This window comes from Callorhinus ursinus, unplaced genomic scaffold, assembly GCF_003265705.2.
Source record: "Callorhinus ursinus isolate GAN/ISIS: 27379988/994484 unplaced genomic scaffold, GSC_fseal_2.0 scaffold7, whole genome shotgun sequence".
Classification (NCBI taxonomy): domain Eukaryota; kingdom Metazoa; phylum Chordata; class Mammalia; order Carnivora; family Otariidae; genus Callorhinus; species Callorhinus ursinus.
Window position 1 is genome coordinate 30123218 of NW_027397069.1, and position 13899 is coordinate 30137116.

The 13899-nt window shown below is 36.4% G+C and overlaps 1 protein-coding gene across 1 annotated transcript in view; it reads left to right on the forward strand.

The window, feature by feature from the left end:
* The window catches only part of DACH1 (dachshund family transcription factor 1), a 423085-nt gene that overhangs the window by 1600 nt on the left and 407586 nt on the right, over positions 1 to 13899 (forward strand). Inside the window, exon 2 of the mRNA XM_073894450.1 lies at positions 5 to 518. Within this exon, the coding sequence (XP_073750551.1) occupies positions 5 to 518 (514 nt within the window). The remainder of the gene's footprint in view (positions 1 to 4; positions 519 to 13899) is intronic.

Here is a 13899-nt window from a genome sequence, read left to right on the forward strand (position 1 = left end):
GGCATTAGCGCTGGCGGCGGCGGCGGCGGCATTAGCGCTGGCGGCGGCGGCGCCTCCAGCACCCCCATCAACGCGAGCACCGGCAGCAGCTGCAGCAGCAGCAGCAGCAGCAGCAGTAGCAGTAGCAGCAGCAGCAGCAGCAGCAGTAGCAGCAGCAGCTGCGGCCCCCTCCCCGGGAAACCCGTGTACTCGACCCCGTCCCCAGTGGAAAACACCCCTCAGAATAATGAGTGCAAAATGGTGGATCTGAGGGGGGCCAAAGTGGCTTCCTTCACGGTGGAGGGCTGCGAGCTGATCTGCCTGCCCCAGGCTTTCGACCTGTTCCTGAAGCACTTGGTGGGGGGCTTGCACACGGTCTACACCAAGCTGAAGCGGCTGGAGATCACGCCGGTGGTGTGCAACGTGGAACAGGTTCGCATCCTAAGGGGACTGGGCGCCATCCAGCCCGGAGTGAACCGCTGCAAACTCATCTCCAGGAAGGACTTCGAAACCCTCTACAATGACTGCACCAACGCAAGGTAAAGAGCGGGGGGCAGCCCCGCCGCCCGCGGTCCCTTCCCTCCCGCCTCCTCACCCTTCCCTCGCTCCCTTCCTGGCGCCGCTTGCTCCGCGCGCCCGCGAGCCGCGCGCCCTGGAGAGCACGGCCCTCTCCTCCCGTTCCTTGAGGCTCGCCAGCCGCTCCCGGCCCTCTGAGAAGTTGGCACCTCACCCTGCCCAGAGCTCGCTCTTCCGCCCGGTCCGCACCATGCTCGCCTGGGCGCAGGGGCTTGGCTGCTGTGGGACGCGGGAACCCCAAGCCTCGGGGCGGAGGGGGCGGGAAGGAGGAGGACGGTGCGTTTCCAGGAGCCACGGCCCCCTTCCTGGGCCGCGCCAGCGTCTGGAGACCCCTCTCAGCGCGGCCGCCCGAGGGTGTGCTAGCTCCCTTGGGCCCTGGTTCCACCGCGAGCCGAGGGGCACCGACGGGGCCGGTCGGCGGCGCCGAGCGGCGTCCCGGGGCGGGGAGAGGTCGTGACCCTGACCGCAGGGTTCGGGAGCGGGAGTGCGCGCCCCGGGTGAGGGGCCGGCAAGGAAGCCGCTGGAGTGGGCCGCTTCGGGGCCGGGAGGGGAAAGACCTCCGAGGCCGAGAGGCCCGGGACAATCCCGAGGGACCCGCAGCGAGCTCAGCCCCAAAGCCCTGAGGGGAAGCCCGCTGAGGGGAGGGGTCTGTGTGTGCGCGCACGTGTGCGTGTGTCCGCATAGGAGCTTGTGCAAAGGAGATAAAGGGGTACGTTAGCCCCGGGGCAGATACTAGGGAACCAGCAGGTTTCCTTCTGTAGGGGGAGGTGACCGGGTGCCTGAGACTCTTGAAAGCTGAGCTGGAGAGATGGGGAAGGAAGACTAAAGCGCACACCCTCTTTCTCTCCAAACTGTTTTTCTTTTCTTCTTTCTTCTTCTGCTTTTTTTTTTTTTTTTTTTAAGGTTAGTAGCTCACGCGATAAGCAGGTGCAAGCTTTGCATTGGGATATTCTGCAGACCTGAATGCCCTGTGCCCTGGCTACCACAGGCCGGCAAAGCGCGCGAACCCTGGAGGCCGGGGGATCCGGTGCCTGGCTGGACCGGTTTTATGCTAATGAACGATCACTGGGGGAGGATCTACCGAGAGGGGGCGGGAGTGGGGTAACTTGTCAGTTTCGGGGTAGAAAAATCATTCCATCCGCTTTCACAGTTCCGCCTTGTACCCCGTTCAAAGCAGAGGGAAAAGTTGAGATGCCAGGAGAAATAGAGTAGGGAAAGTTGGATACCAGAAGCGGGCGCGTGGGAACTGCGCGCAAAATTTGCGCAGAGACTTCGGTACCCTCCAAACAAGTTTTAAGACTGAGAGAAGGAACGGAGTTGTACTGTCTTAGGGTGTGTGTCCCCTGGTAGTGCTAGGGAAACTGAGGTGGGAAGGAAAGAGGGTAGGACGAGACCAGAAGGAAGCAGGGGTGAAAAAGCCCCTGGCTATGTCTTCCTTGGAAGACTTCTGGCTAGTGCCCAGGGAAGGCTGTAGGACGAAAAAGGCTCCAACTCCAACCCTGCAATTGTCTTATTCTGACCTAACTAGAAACTTTTCCTTGTTTGTTTGCCATTCTTTGCATGGGGGCATGGGTGTGGGTCTGGGTTTTGAACCTCCATTTCTATTATTTTTGGGTGAATGCTGAGAGCTCGTGCATGTGTGTAGGCGCGCGCACGTGCCCAAGAGTATGGACAGGTGGCAGTAAAGATTGAGGGGTAATCTTGATCACTAAACCTTTCCCGAGATAATTGGAGTCCTTGGACGTCCAGACGATAAAATATTTGCCAACAACCTTTTGTTAAAACTACTCGAATCAGGCAGAAAATTGTTAGAGTTGTTATAAAGAATGCTAGCCTAAATTTGAAGCCAGTTCAGATATGATTGTTATAAAATTGTCTACCTATCCAGTAAATTGGTGAAGAGCTACTGTTTTTCTCTATAGTAATCAAACCACTCTGCTCTTGAAATCTCTTTGTGTGTTTCTTACAGTACATACTGTGCTAGATAATTAATGACCATTTCACATAACACACACACAAAAAATAGCTAGAGAAAACTTCCTTCAATGACAACGTTATAATCAACGTAAAGCAGGTAGTGTTAATCTCTTACAATTATTCCCTTGATTTTTTTTTCCTGAAATTTTCGCTTAGAGTTTGGAATTGAAGTCCTCACTATATGGTTGGAGAATATTCTTAAAGTTATTAACAAAAATGTTTTAATTAGTTTTTTTCCCCTGAGGTTAACAATAGCTCTGGAGTTTAAACTTTCACAGAAGGATAAGTTAGATCCAATAGAACTGTTTTATCCCTTCAAAAATATTTCATCAATACTCTAATTACACCTCAATCACCTGGTCTTAATACTTTACAAGTAAGTGTGTTATTCTAAAACTCAATTTCAGGTTATTTTTAAGTTAAACGTGGTAAGTTTGTTGATTTTTCTCTTGCATTTTGATCTTTTATCAACTACAAGGCTTACTCAAACCTATATACATGCAAATACTGCAGTCATTGACCTTAGAAGATGTGTAATTGGAGATCTCTACCTAGGTTTTCCTAACCTTGCCACTAACTAAAAAAATAGAAAACTTATCATTGAACTCTCTCTCACCAAAACATACTGTTTACATTGTAGTATATTATTATCTTTAATGATAATTACAAGTGTTACTGTCTTTTTTCTTAACTTTGAAAGCCATACCTACAGTATTTTGCATCTTGAATTTACAAAACTAAGATTACTTTTTCCATTCAAGTCCAGTTTACGCCTTTGCTGTTAAGATCCTTTTTCATTCACCTAGGTATATTGATTTCTTTCATTCTGGTTTCTTTCTCCTCTGGCTATTGAAGAGACTATCTAAAGGAATAATTTATGTGGAAGATAAGACAACTGGGCAGAAAGGCAAACTATATAAAATACTATATACATAGTGTGCAAGAAACATCAAATCTTAGCACTCTCATCTTTTTACAGAACATACATCTAATTCTGTCTCTTAATAGCATTTAGATACCAGAGAATCTGAGAAACCAAAATGATGTTAAAGGAAAAAAAGGTTCATAAACTTGCTCAAAGTGGCTCACTAAGTTGGTGACAAACCTTAGAGTGGATTTAATTTGCTTGGGGCTATTGCATCAGTATGCTATCTATAAAAACTAGAATAAATGTTGAAGCCATCTGTCACTACCACAAGGAGATGAAACAGAGACTATCACCTGCTTGATAGTAAAGCTAAAAGTAAGAGTTTGAAAAATGAGAGAAAATGTCAGGAAATATATTTAAAAGTTGTTAAAGGACAGAGTCTGACTTTGATCAGCTTCCTCCAGTTATTATTTTTAAACTAAACATTAGTTGCATGAACTTGGCTGGTGCAACAGAGGTCACTTAATTAACTGGTAACCAGTAAACAACAACAACAAAAGAGAAGTATTTATGTACATGGGCAAGTCTGTGTTTGTATGAGTCAGTAGCTTGTTTGTAGATTTGGGTTAGGACTCAAATTTTCTGGTGAGTTCAGGTAATAAAAGGTGACTCTGCTGTATTTTGTTATCTAAAATGTTTATTTTCTGAATATTGCCAGAGGGTGATTTTGTCTCAGGATCTTTCAAACCAGATTATGATTTAGGTCTTATGTAGCCCTAGATTTGTGGAGTTTTTTAAACTTAAATAGATTCCAGTTAATTTTATCAGACATTTTATATGCATATATATATATTCACGAACAGTATTCTTTTGTCTTAAAAGTCAATGCCATCCATAGACAGCAAATTGAAAGACTTTCCAAGTCTTTTTTGCCCAGTAGTAATATATGGATGCAATTTTAGCTTAAAAAGTATAAAATATTTTCCAATTCTTGGCTCTGTTTTTTTGTCAGGAGTTTTAATAAAGATGGCAAACTGAACCAGTCTATATTGAACATTTCCCCCGTTGCATGTTTTTCAATGGCACGGACGTGTGCACTTCTTCTGCATTGGTAATAGAAAGTTTCAACACAAATACAGATTCACTTCTAACAGATAATTACAATAGTTGGCACAGATAAATTAAATATTACTTCAAATGAAGAGAGACTATGCTTTTGAAGTTTTTGTATTACAGCTGATTAATGGCTCCTATAGAATCTAATGTTTCATTTTATAACATTTCCTAAAAAATATGACATAATTAGAAGAGTAAGGCCTAACATATGAAAGTTTAAGTTTGGTTCCACCACTTATTTCTGTATACTTTTAAAACGTTAGTGAATTACAGTTTAATAACTAATACATAAACAAAATCTAAGAATATTCTGACCTAAGATTTACCTTGGTCAAATTATACTGCCTTAATACAGATTCTTGAGTTATTTGGGTATTTTTCAAACCTGTTGTTTTTCTTGGAGTTAGTCTCAAATAATACATGTAGTCACTATGGTAAAGAGTGCACATAGTTATGAAGATGGTTTACTTTCTGAACTCCACAGATGACTAGTTAATGTTCTGAGGTACTTATTTTGATTGCTCATAGGATATTTTATTTTGTGAAGCTGCAAATATTATGTAAAATAAACAGGCTATTTTGTTTCAGAGTTCCCTTCCTTACATAAATTCTTTGTATCACATTTAATACAGAATTTGTAAACCTTCGTCTTATTAGTCCAAATCTGCTGTTATTTTTTGTTTAATCTACATTTCACGGAAGTTGCATATAAATTACTGAGACCAATATTAGCCACTCTCCTTTTGCCTCAGTACCTCCCCCAACCTCCTGAGATGTGACACCCAGTATTGATTAAAGTCTTGGCTGGATTTGAGCATAAATCACTCTACTCTTTGGTGATCTACCATGTGTGATTCACCAGCATACGAAAACATAATATGCTTTATTGTTTCTCATTTGATGTTTTGTTTTTGGAATGTAAGTAGCATTTGTAAATTAGCTTAATGTGCAACGAAGTAGTTGTTATTTTAGGAACAATTTGTGTTTTGACTATCAATTAGTATTATTTTATCTTTCCAAGTTATTTTATTAAATTGTTTCACACAATTGCCTTTGTTAATCAAGTAAAATAATCATTTAAATTGCATTGTATTAGCAACATAGAACCCACGTATTGCAAAATACAATAAGAAATGCAACTCTCACAGGTTGTAAACTGTTTCTCTTTGAATCTTTGAAGAAATTAGTTTGAAGTAAGCCTTCTAAATAGGTGCAGGTGAGTCTTCTAGATTTCGCTAAACATTTTGATTTTAAGGTTTTTGTTACTTGGTTCTTTAAAAAAGTTAGAGCTGGCCTGAATTTTATCTTTTAGGAATTTCATTTTCAGATTGTTCACAGGGGAAGAAAAGTCACATCAAGTTATAGGCCTTTAAAATGACAGGGACTGTAAAAAAGTTGATATTAACTCTTTGGGTATTTAAATAGGTAATTAAGACAAAATTTTATCATTTTATGTTTCAATTGTTAAAAGAATAGAATGACCTTGCCATGTACCAGCATGTGCCATTCTCTTTACTACTGAGTTACTGCATTGTGATTGGTCAGTTATGTATATACATATATACATGTGTATTATTGTTTAAATGCTACAACTTAAACATCCTAGCTAAGAATACTTTAAAAATACATTTATATTTATATTTTTAGACTTTGAGACTGCATTAAGGGACTTCTTTTCCATTATATTTGTTATGTTCAATAATTTATTTTTTAATGAAGAAAACTCTGAATTAAAAGCCCACGAAATGGGCTCAGATAAGTGTTATATAAAAGGCTCTGATCTTCACATTTATGTGTTTCAGGCATAGCAGCGGCTCTGTGAGCCCACATTGTGCTCAAATTCCTTTACTTCTCTTCTTTTCAATTTGTCTGAAGTGTTTCCAGTCAAAAGTAATTTTTGCTGCAGTGACTGTCTTTCAAAATAACTTTTAATTGTTGATACATGCTTTTTAGTAGATACCACAGTACAGAAATGACTTCATTCAAATAGTGAGGTTAGTTTACCAAATTATTTCTTTGGAAAACAAGAATACCAAGATTAGTATATTTATATTTGGTCCAGTAATTAGTTGTTATTAGATTAACTGGTGGGTCACTTTATTTTGATGTACCTACTTACTTTGAGAAAGTTTCTAAGAATTTTTAGAGTGTGTGTATTATAGTTCATGATTAACTTAATATTTAAATGTGCAAATGACTATGAACAGAATTTCTATCCATTCAGTATAAATTAGGCAATCAATGAAATCTTATTGTTTTTCAAAGTAATGATAGAATTAAAATTAGTTGAATAAAATAGTGGATAATTGTCAATTTATATATGTAGTCCTATATATGTGTGTGTGTGTGTGTGTGTGTGTGTGTGTAATCATATAAAGAAAATAATTCAAATCACTACTTGATCCAAAACCAGGGACCTTGAACCAAGTACACTTTAAATTTCTTGTGTATTCTGACTTGGATTTACTTTATATGCTAAGAGGATTCTAATTGACCCATTTAAACAAATTCATCTGTAGATTTTTCTAAATTGGATATTGAAGTGGCCAATGACTGAATTTTGTTAAAGGTGTGGCCCTGTTGCTTTCTGATTCAAATTAGCTTGGAGCTGGGCCAGGCTATCAAGCAGGGATTCTTTTACATGTTTAAATGTACGTGACTTGAGTGAAAGTTGTCAAAGACAACTTACTAAACTGGAAAACTCACTATATCATTATTTAATTCCTCTTATAATTTTGTGCTTATAAGTATATTGATGTTTCTAATACTATACAGCACAGCAACACACTGAATAGCTACTTGCTTAAGTTTTAGAGAGCAGTGATTTAAAAAGAAGACAGCTTAGCTGAAGCATCTAAAACATATTATTATATAAGATGAATATAATACCTGGAATGCATTGCATGTTTCTAGGAGGAAGTCAAAACTATTTACTATGATCTGAAGAACATAAATGCAATTTAATGTAAGTAGACTTATACTAATCCTGCAGTGGATTTTGAAAGTAGTATATGTTTGACCAAAAAAAAAAAAGTGGATATGCTTTTCAGGCATGATTTTCATAAAGCAATAATGAAATAGGCAACTAAGTATATTGGTTACTTTTGGTTAGTAACATTGAAGAATTGGAGAATGTTTCTTTTCCTTAGAATAAATGAATGGAAAGGTAAATAAAGTATTAAAAAGTCACAGTGTTGTTCTATACTATCAAATGTTTCTAAATAATTACATTGCTCTTCCAATAACAACCGGACAAAAATAATACTTTTTTTCAAGGACAAACAAAACATACTCAGGAAAGAAAGAGTACTATTTGAAAGGGAATTATTTTATGGATGCACATAGAGCATTTGCAGTAAATACTTGCTAATTCAATTTAAGGGATACTGGTCATTGCTTAAGGATAGATAATAAAAATAAATCTTTAAAATATGTTAATCAAGAAATACTTTATTATATTCACATATCAAGCAGACCAAGTATTTTGTTAAAATCTTAAACTGATTGTATTCTGTAATTTTATTAATAGCAACAGTAAATGAACTATATTATTCATAGCCCTATATTATGTATGAACAAAGCAAATCACTGAAGGTGTAACAAATCTTTGAACCCATCACAGCTCTGCAGAAATATACTGTTATATCCAAAAGTGTTAATTCCCATTCTATATTTAAAACATCTTGGCAATAATACTTATTTCGTGAGTTAGGCAATTTATAGTTTAATAGGGCCTTTGGATTTTAAATGAATAATTTAGAACACTTTTAATTGTCCTATTACCAGTCACACATTTTATACTAAGATAGATGTCCTTCTGTATGCAACAAGTGTAAAATTTTTATCAGTACTTTAAAGGTCTTTGTGGTGGATATCTTTGTTTATATTAACCTTAGCCCGTTTGTAGTGTATGTTTTTATTCTTAAATATTTATAATATCTTTGTTAGAAAAGCTTTCACGTATATGTATATGTGTGTATGTATTCTCTCTCTCTGTCTCTCTCTTCCTCTCTCTCTCTCTCTCTCTCTCTCACACACACACACACACACACACACACACACACACACAGACTTGTAGGAGCTAGGGCCGGAGGACCACCAATTTACCAAAAAACTGACTTTAATTTTGCTTTCTGTAATCTCTTGAAATATAAAATAACACTGAAAAAGAGATTCTACTTTACTGAATGACAACAGAAAATATATTTAAAATTAATTTTAGCATGAAAGAAGTAATTTATACTTGTGTTTTCAAATACAATTATAATAAACAATGTTACATGGTTATTAGGACCGTGATTAAAAACTTACCTTAATTTTCCTATACCTTTATGTTTATGATAACTAAAATGTATTTTTAATTCTCTATGGAAAATATTTATATCAGAGAATTATCTTACTTGTATGAAAAAGATGTTAAGCTATTAGGTACTAGAATCTGTACATTATAGAATAACATTTAATGTGCTTGATGTCATTGCTCCATTTGTGTTATTAGTTTATTTCATTGCTGCTTGCACTTTGGAGCAAGCATATCCTCTAAAATTAGTGGGTAAATGATAGGAAAACAATTTCGTAACTTAAAAAAATGATTGGTCTTCTAAAAGCTTTGCCATCAATGAGATGAGTTAGGAATGAGGTCAATGGGTTAATCCGCGGGTCTACATAAGAAGATGTGTATTACCACTTCTTGCAGTGGACTGTAATTGTCTTTGAAAACACCTGGTAGAGGTCCAGTTAAATTGAAATCAATTACTTTCTCAATCATTCCATGGCATTTGTCAAGTCATTACATCATTGGGAAAAGTGCAAGAATGCATGCATTTTGTGTGTGTGTGTGTGTGTGTAAAGTAGAAAGGAGGTTATAAAACAGTGATGACTTAAAAAATTCTGCCTCATCTAAAGCCTATGGAATTAAAAAAAAAACTTGAACATAATAAATACAAAATGATATTTGGTAAGAAGTTCGTCTTTGCATTTTGTTATCTAAAAACATATTCAATACTACTTATTGCATTATCTGGTATGCATATATATTTATAAGTAAGTAAAAATGATTTCAAAATGTTTTATCACTTGTGAGCTCTGACACCTTTATGCTTACCCTCTAAGAACCTTCTGACAAGTGCATATTATAATCAAAGATGAATATATGTCTGCTGTTCACTGATTTTTTTTTCTTCACACCATTGATAGTACATGCAGATTTGAACTTGTAGCCAGCAACAGTGCTTCCATGCTTCAAATTGCCAAAAGACCCCCAGGGATAGAAACTTGACCTGCTTTTATGAAACCATAGAATTACATTTATACAAGTTACCCCATGGGAAAGGAATGAACTGATCCCAATTCAAACCTTAATATTGGAGCCTTCTGGGTCAAATTTGATTTTTCTTTCTGTTAACACCTGTTTGGCTACCAAATTTAGTAACTAGATATTCTTAGGAAATTTTAAAAATATCGTTCATAAGCGACACTTCACAGGTAAGCCAAAGTGCCATCAAAATTTTACAGCTATTCAAGTTTTCACATGGGATTAAGATGTTACTTTTTAAAATAAAATATCTACCTTTTAAATATATATCCTAGATATAAGTAGCTTAAACATAAATTTGTTTAATTGGACATTTATTTTGTACTTTTTATTAATTTCCCTTCACTGAAGAGTCAGCCCAAGTAGGGGAGGAAACTTTTTAGGGAGTCGTTCTCTGTGATAACATTACAGAGTAAGGATTTTTAATGGATATATTTAATTTTCTTAGAATCACATTTTAAAAGGTTATATTCCATATTTTATTTTTTTGTTGGACTAAAAGCAGAAAGCTGCTTTTGCCACTAATAGCAACAAATGAAGGTGGTCAGTGATAAATTGGATACATAAAAGCTATTCCTGTTTTAGTTGGATGTACTTTAGTTATGTGGATGGGCCTGAGTTGGAAAACTTAAGTTAATCATCTGTTCAAAATAAAGAGGAATTGAGTTTGCTTAATCTCTGTAATATGAAAATGCTATATAACATATATATATACAAAACAGATAATGAATATAAATTGATAGGGTTATAATATCTCTTTGCTTATAACTGATGGTATTAAATGACCATCGTTTAGGCTACAGACACACTTCTCCACATAGAATGACTTGTTCTCAATCTTACATACACAGAAACACTTTATAAAAGGTAAAGCAACATACATACACTTATACCCCTGCTCAAATATCTGCAATTATGATGATTGAATAATTTCATGATAGTTTTTTGGAACTGAGGTTAGGATGTTACTTTCCCAATTCAAAATTAAAAATAATTTTGAATAATTTTCACTTCTTTTTTCACTTAGCTTTGATAAAACCATTTGGATAATTGGTTATATTCCTGCAAGAACCAAACATAAAAATTCCTAGTAAGAATGCTTATAACAAATCAGTTCTTAGAGTAGAGGAAAAAAACCTTGAAATTTCCAGTGGAAAGTATAGTACTTGTCTTACTATCAGAAGTCATGATGATCAAGGAGAAAATATTTAGAGTTTTAAACATGCGTTGTTTTTTTCTTTCCTGTAGGCTGATGTGTGGCAAAAAAAAAAAAAAACTTGCTTTCACATACTAACATTTTTCCGCATTGTCTTTGACACTTGAATGAAGCTGAAAAATTAAATCAATTATTTGGATGTTCGCTAAGATCACTTTGATGCCATATTTATAAAATATCAACATTTGATTAAATATTTAACTTGAAAGTTTGACCCAACTGGTTTGATGATGATTTAACATGGCTCTTGCTTTTCACTTTCTCTTACTGTGATGAAAGGAAGGAAAGGAGGTAGATCACATGACCCAACCACATTATGCCTGTTCTTAAAAAGAATCTAGTTCAGGAGAGACAACCTATTCTGACTTTTGTAATGGTGATAATATGAAGTTTCTATGACCTTTTTTGTCTTCCTGTGGCACTTTGCTGCTCTATTTCCAATAATGATTGATGGTATACCACGTGAACTACAAAACAAAACAATTAACCTTAAAAAAATCTTGCTATAAAATGCATGAAAGGAGAGATGGAACCTTTATATTTTAGGTAATTCTCTATGAGTGCAGTAATCCTTGATATTGGTACAAGATCCTACATCATACTTAATATAGGAAGCCTTCCAATGCCAAAGAAAATTTCATCTTCTTAAATATCTTTGTTATCTAAATTATCCGCATAAGAATCCTGTTCTTTTTTTTTGTAGAAACTCCAGTGAAATTGTGCATGAAAATATAAACACTTACCATGAAATTTAACAGATTCAGAACAAACTAGGTTTTTGAGCTGTTGAGATTCAGATCAGATTCCCCAATTTCAACAGTATGAAAATATAATATTTTAAGATGTATTTTGTTCCAAGTTTAGGAAATAAAATTAAAAATGGTATATTTGATCTGGAGTAACTTCTTAGCTTTTTCTTTTGGGGAGTAGGTTAAATAAGGGTCCGTGACAGGGATGCTGTTTGTTTTTCACAAAAGTTGTTTGTGATTTCAGGTACTCTTGGGAAATCTCTTGATCAGATTCACATCTGTTCCTGTCAAAGTGGGTGCTAAGATACCGGTCACCCAGCAACCATGTCCAAGAGGGAATTGGGCCGATAATAACTTCAAAAAGGAATGACAGATGCTAGATTAGGATGAAAGACAAAACGCATGAAAAATGAGCTTGTTAGAATCAAAAATTTGTTCAAGCACCTTTATGCAAATTAAATGAATATTGAATATTTGCATGCAGTAATTTCTACTTTTTCAGTTTGATTGAAAAGAAAAGAATAGTGCATTTAAACTCACAAAGGTGATTTCTTTCTTTTGTACTTATCAACATACAAAGCCAAATCTCTTTTTAAAAAAAATCAGATAAGCCACCTGGGTTCTTATATCTGTGCTAAGTATGTTACAATGTTTTTCTTACAACAATGGTACTCTTTGGGACAACTTAGTTTATCTAATTGTTTTCATAGTAAACAGTCTTGTGTGAATTAAGATTATTTTAGATGAATATAAATCCATTTCTTGCGAAAGCATTTCAAAAGTAACCTTATCCTATTGTCCTTGAAATTGGTTAATGTACATTAATAAAAGATCACTCAAGATGAGTTCACACCAAAGGCAGAGGCTTCTCATTGACTGGTTAAGTAACAATGCATTAAAGTAAAGCACGGTAGCATCCCTGAAATGAAAAGTAGAACAAAAGATCTCTTCAACATTTAAGATGCTTTTTGATACATTACTAGTTTTTCTATTGAATTGTTCACATACTAATCAGAATTTAGAAGGGCCTGATAAAGTATAGTGATTGAGAGAGGTTTCTGAGTCTTGGTTTAGCAATGTCTAATGTGGTCACGTAGAGAAATTGATTTTCTTCAGAAATTAATTAATTTTTCATATCGCCCTAAGCTGCAGTTAAAAAGAGTGCATACTTGTCTGTTTTTTCCAGAAATATTGCCTAATCATATTAATACCATTGCCCCAAGGATGAAAAGATAATTGTACAAATGCATTTGGAAATATGTATCACTGAGTATTTATGATTAAATTATGCAAATGACCCAGCTCTCATCCTTTCCAGACCCAGATTGTCTAATTAGGATTGATATGCTGAATAGATGTTCCAGAATTTGAATACAAGCATGTCCAAGGAGCAGAAAATTGGAAATGACAAGGCTGAAATCCAAAGAAAAGTGTCTTTCGTTTCTATACTTTGTTAATGTGCTGTTAGCAGTTGAAGGTTTTTTTTCAGTCCCTTTGGCTATTTTGTGACTCATATGTCCTATTAGAAACAAGTATGCAAAATGAATTGAACCTTAGCAAATTGCACCATTTCTATTTGGTGCTTCTTTAAAAATAATAATCCCCTGGCCATTCAAAGAGAACATCACTATTAAGTTGCTTCCAACAATGAAAGCTTGTCCTTAATTGAGTGACTTTTTTCTTTTAAAACTTCCTCTTACTTGGTATCATAACTTTCTTTCAAAGCTAGCTCTCCAAACTTAGTGGTATACCAACCAATGCAGTATTTTCCAGGATATGCTTTCTTGAATCCATGGTCCATTCATTTATTCATTCATTCATTTGTTTACTTAAATACCTATCTTTTTATATTTGGAGAAAATTGTTGAAGCAACAGTTCTGATTATGAAAAAAAAAGCAGCATTTTAAACATCACGATGTTTGAATTTGAGGTCCTCAGCAGGCTTTCTCCCTCATTGATCACATTCATTCATCTTAGATGGAGGGGTGGCCGTGAGGGGCTAGGAAGGGACTGAACTGTCAGGGCTCCAGTCTTTGTTAAGCAGCGGGTAGTCACTGCCTCTGAACTGGCCTGGCTCCTGCTTTCCATCTGCAAGATGATGGA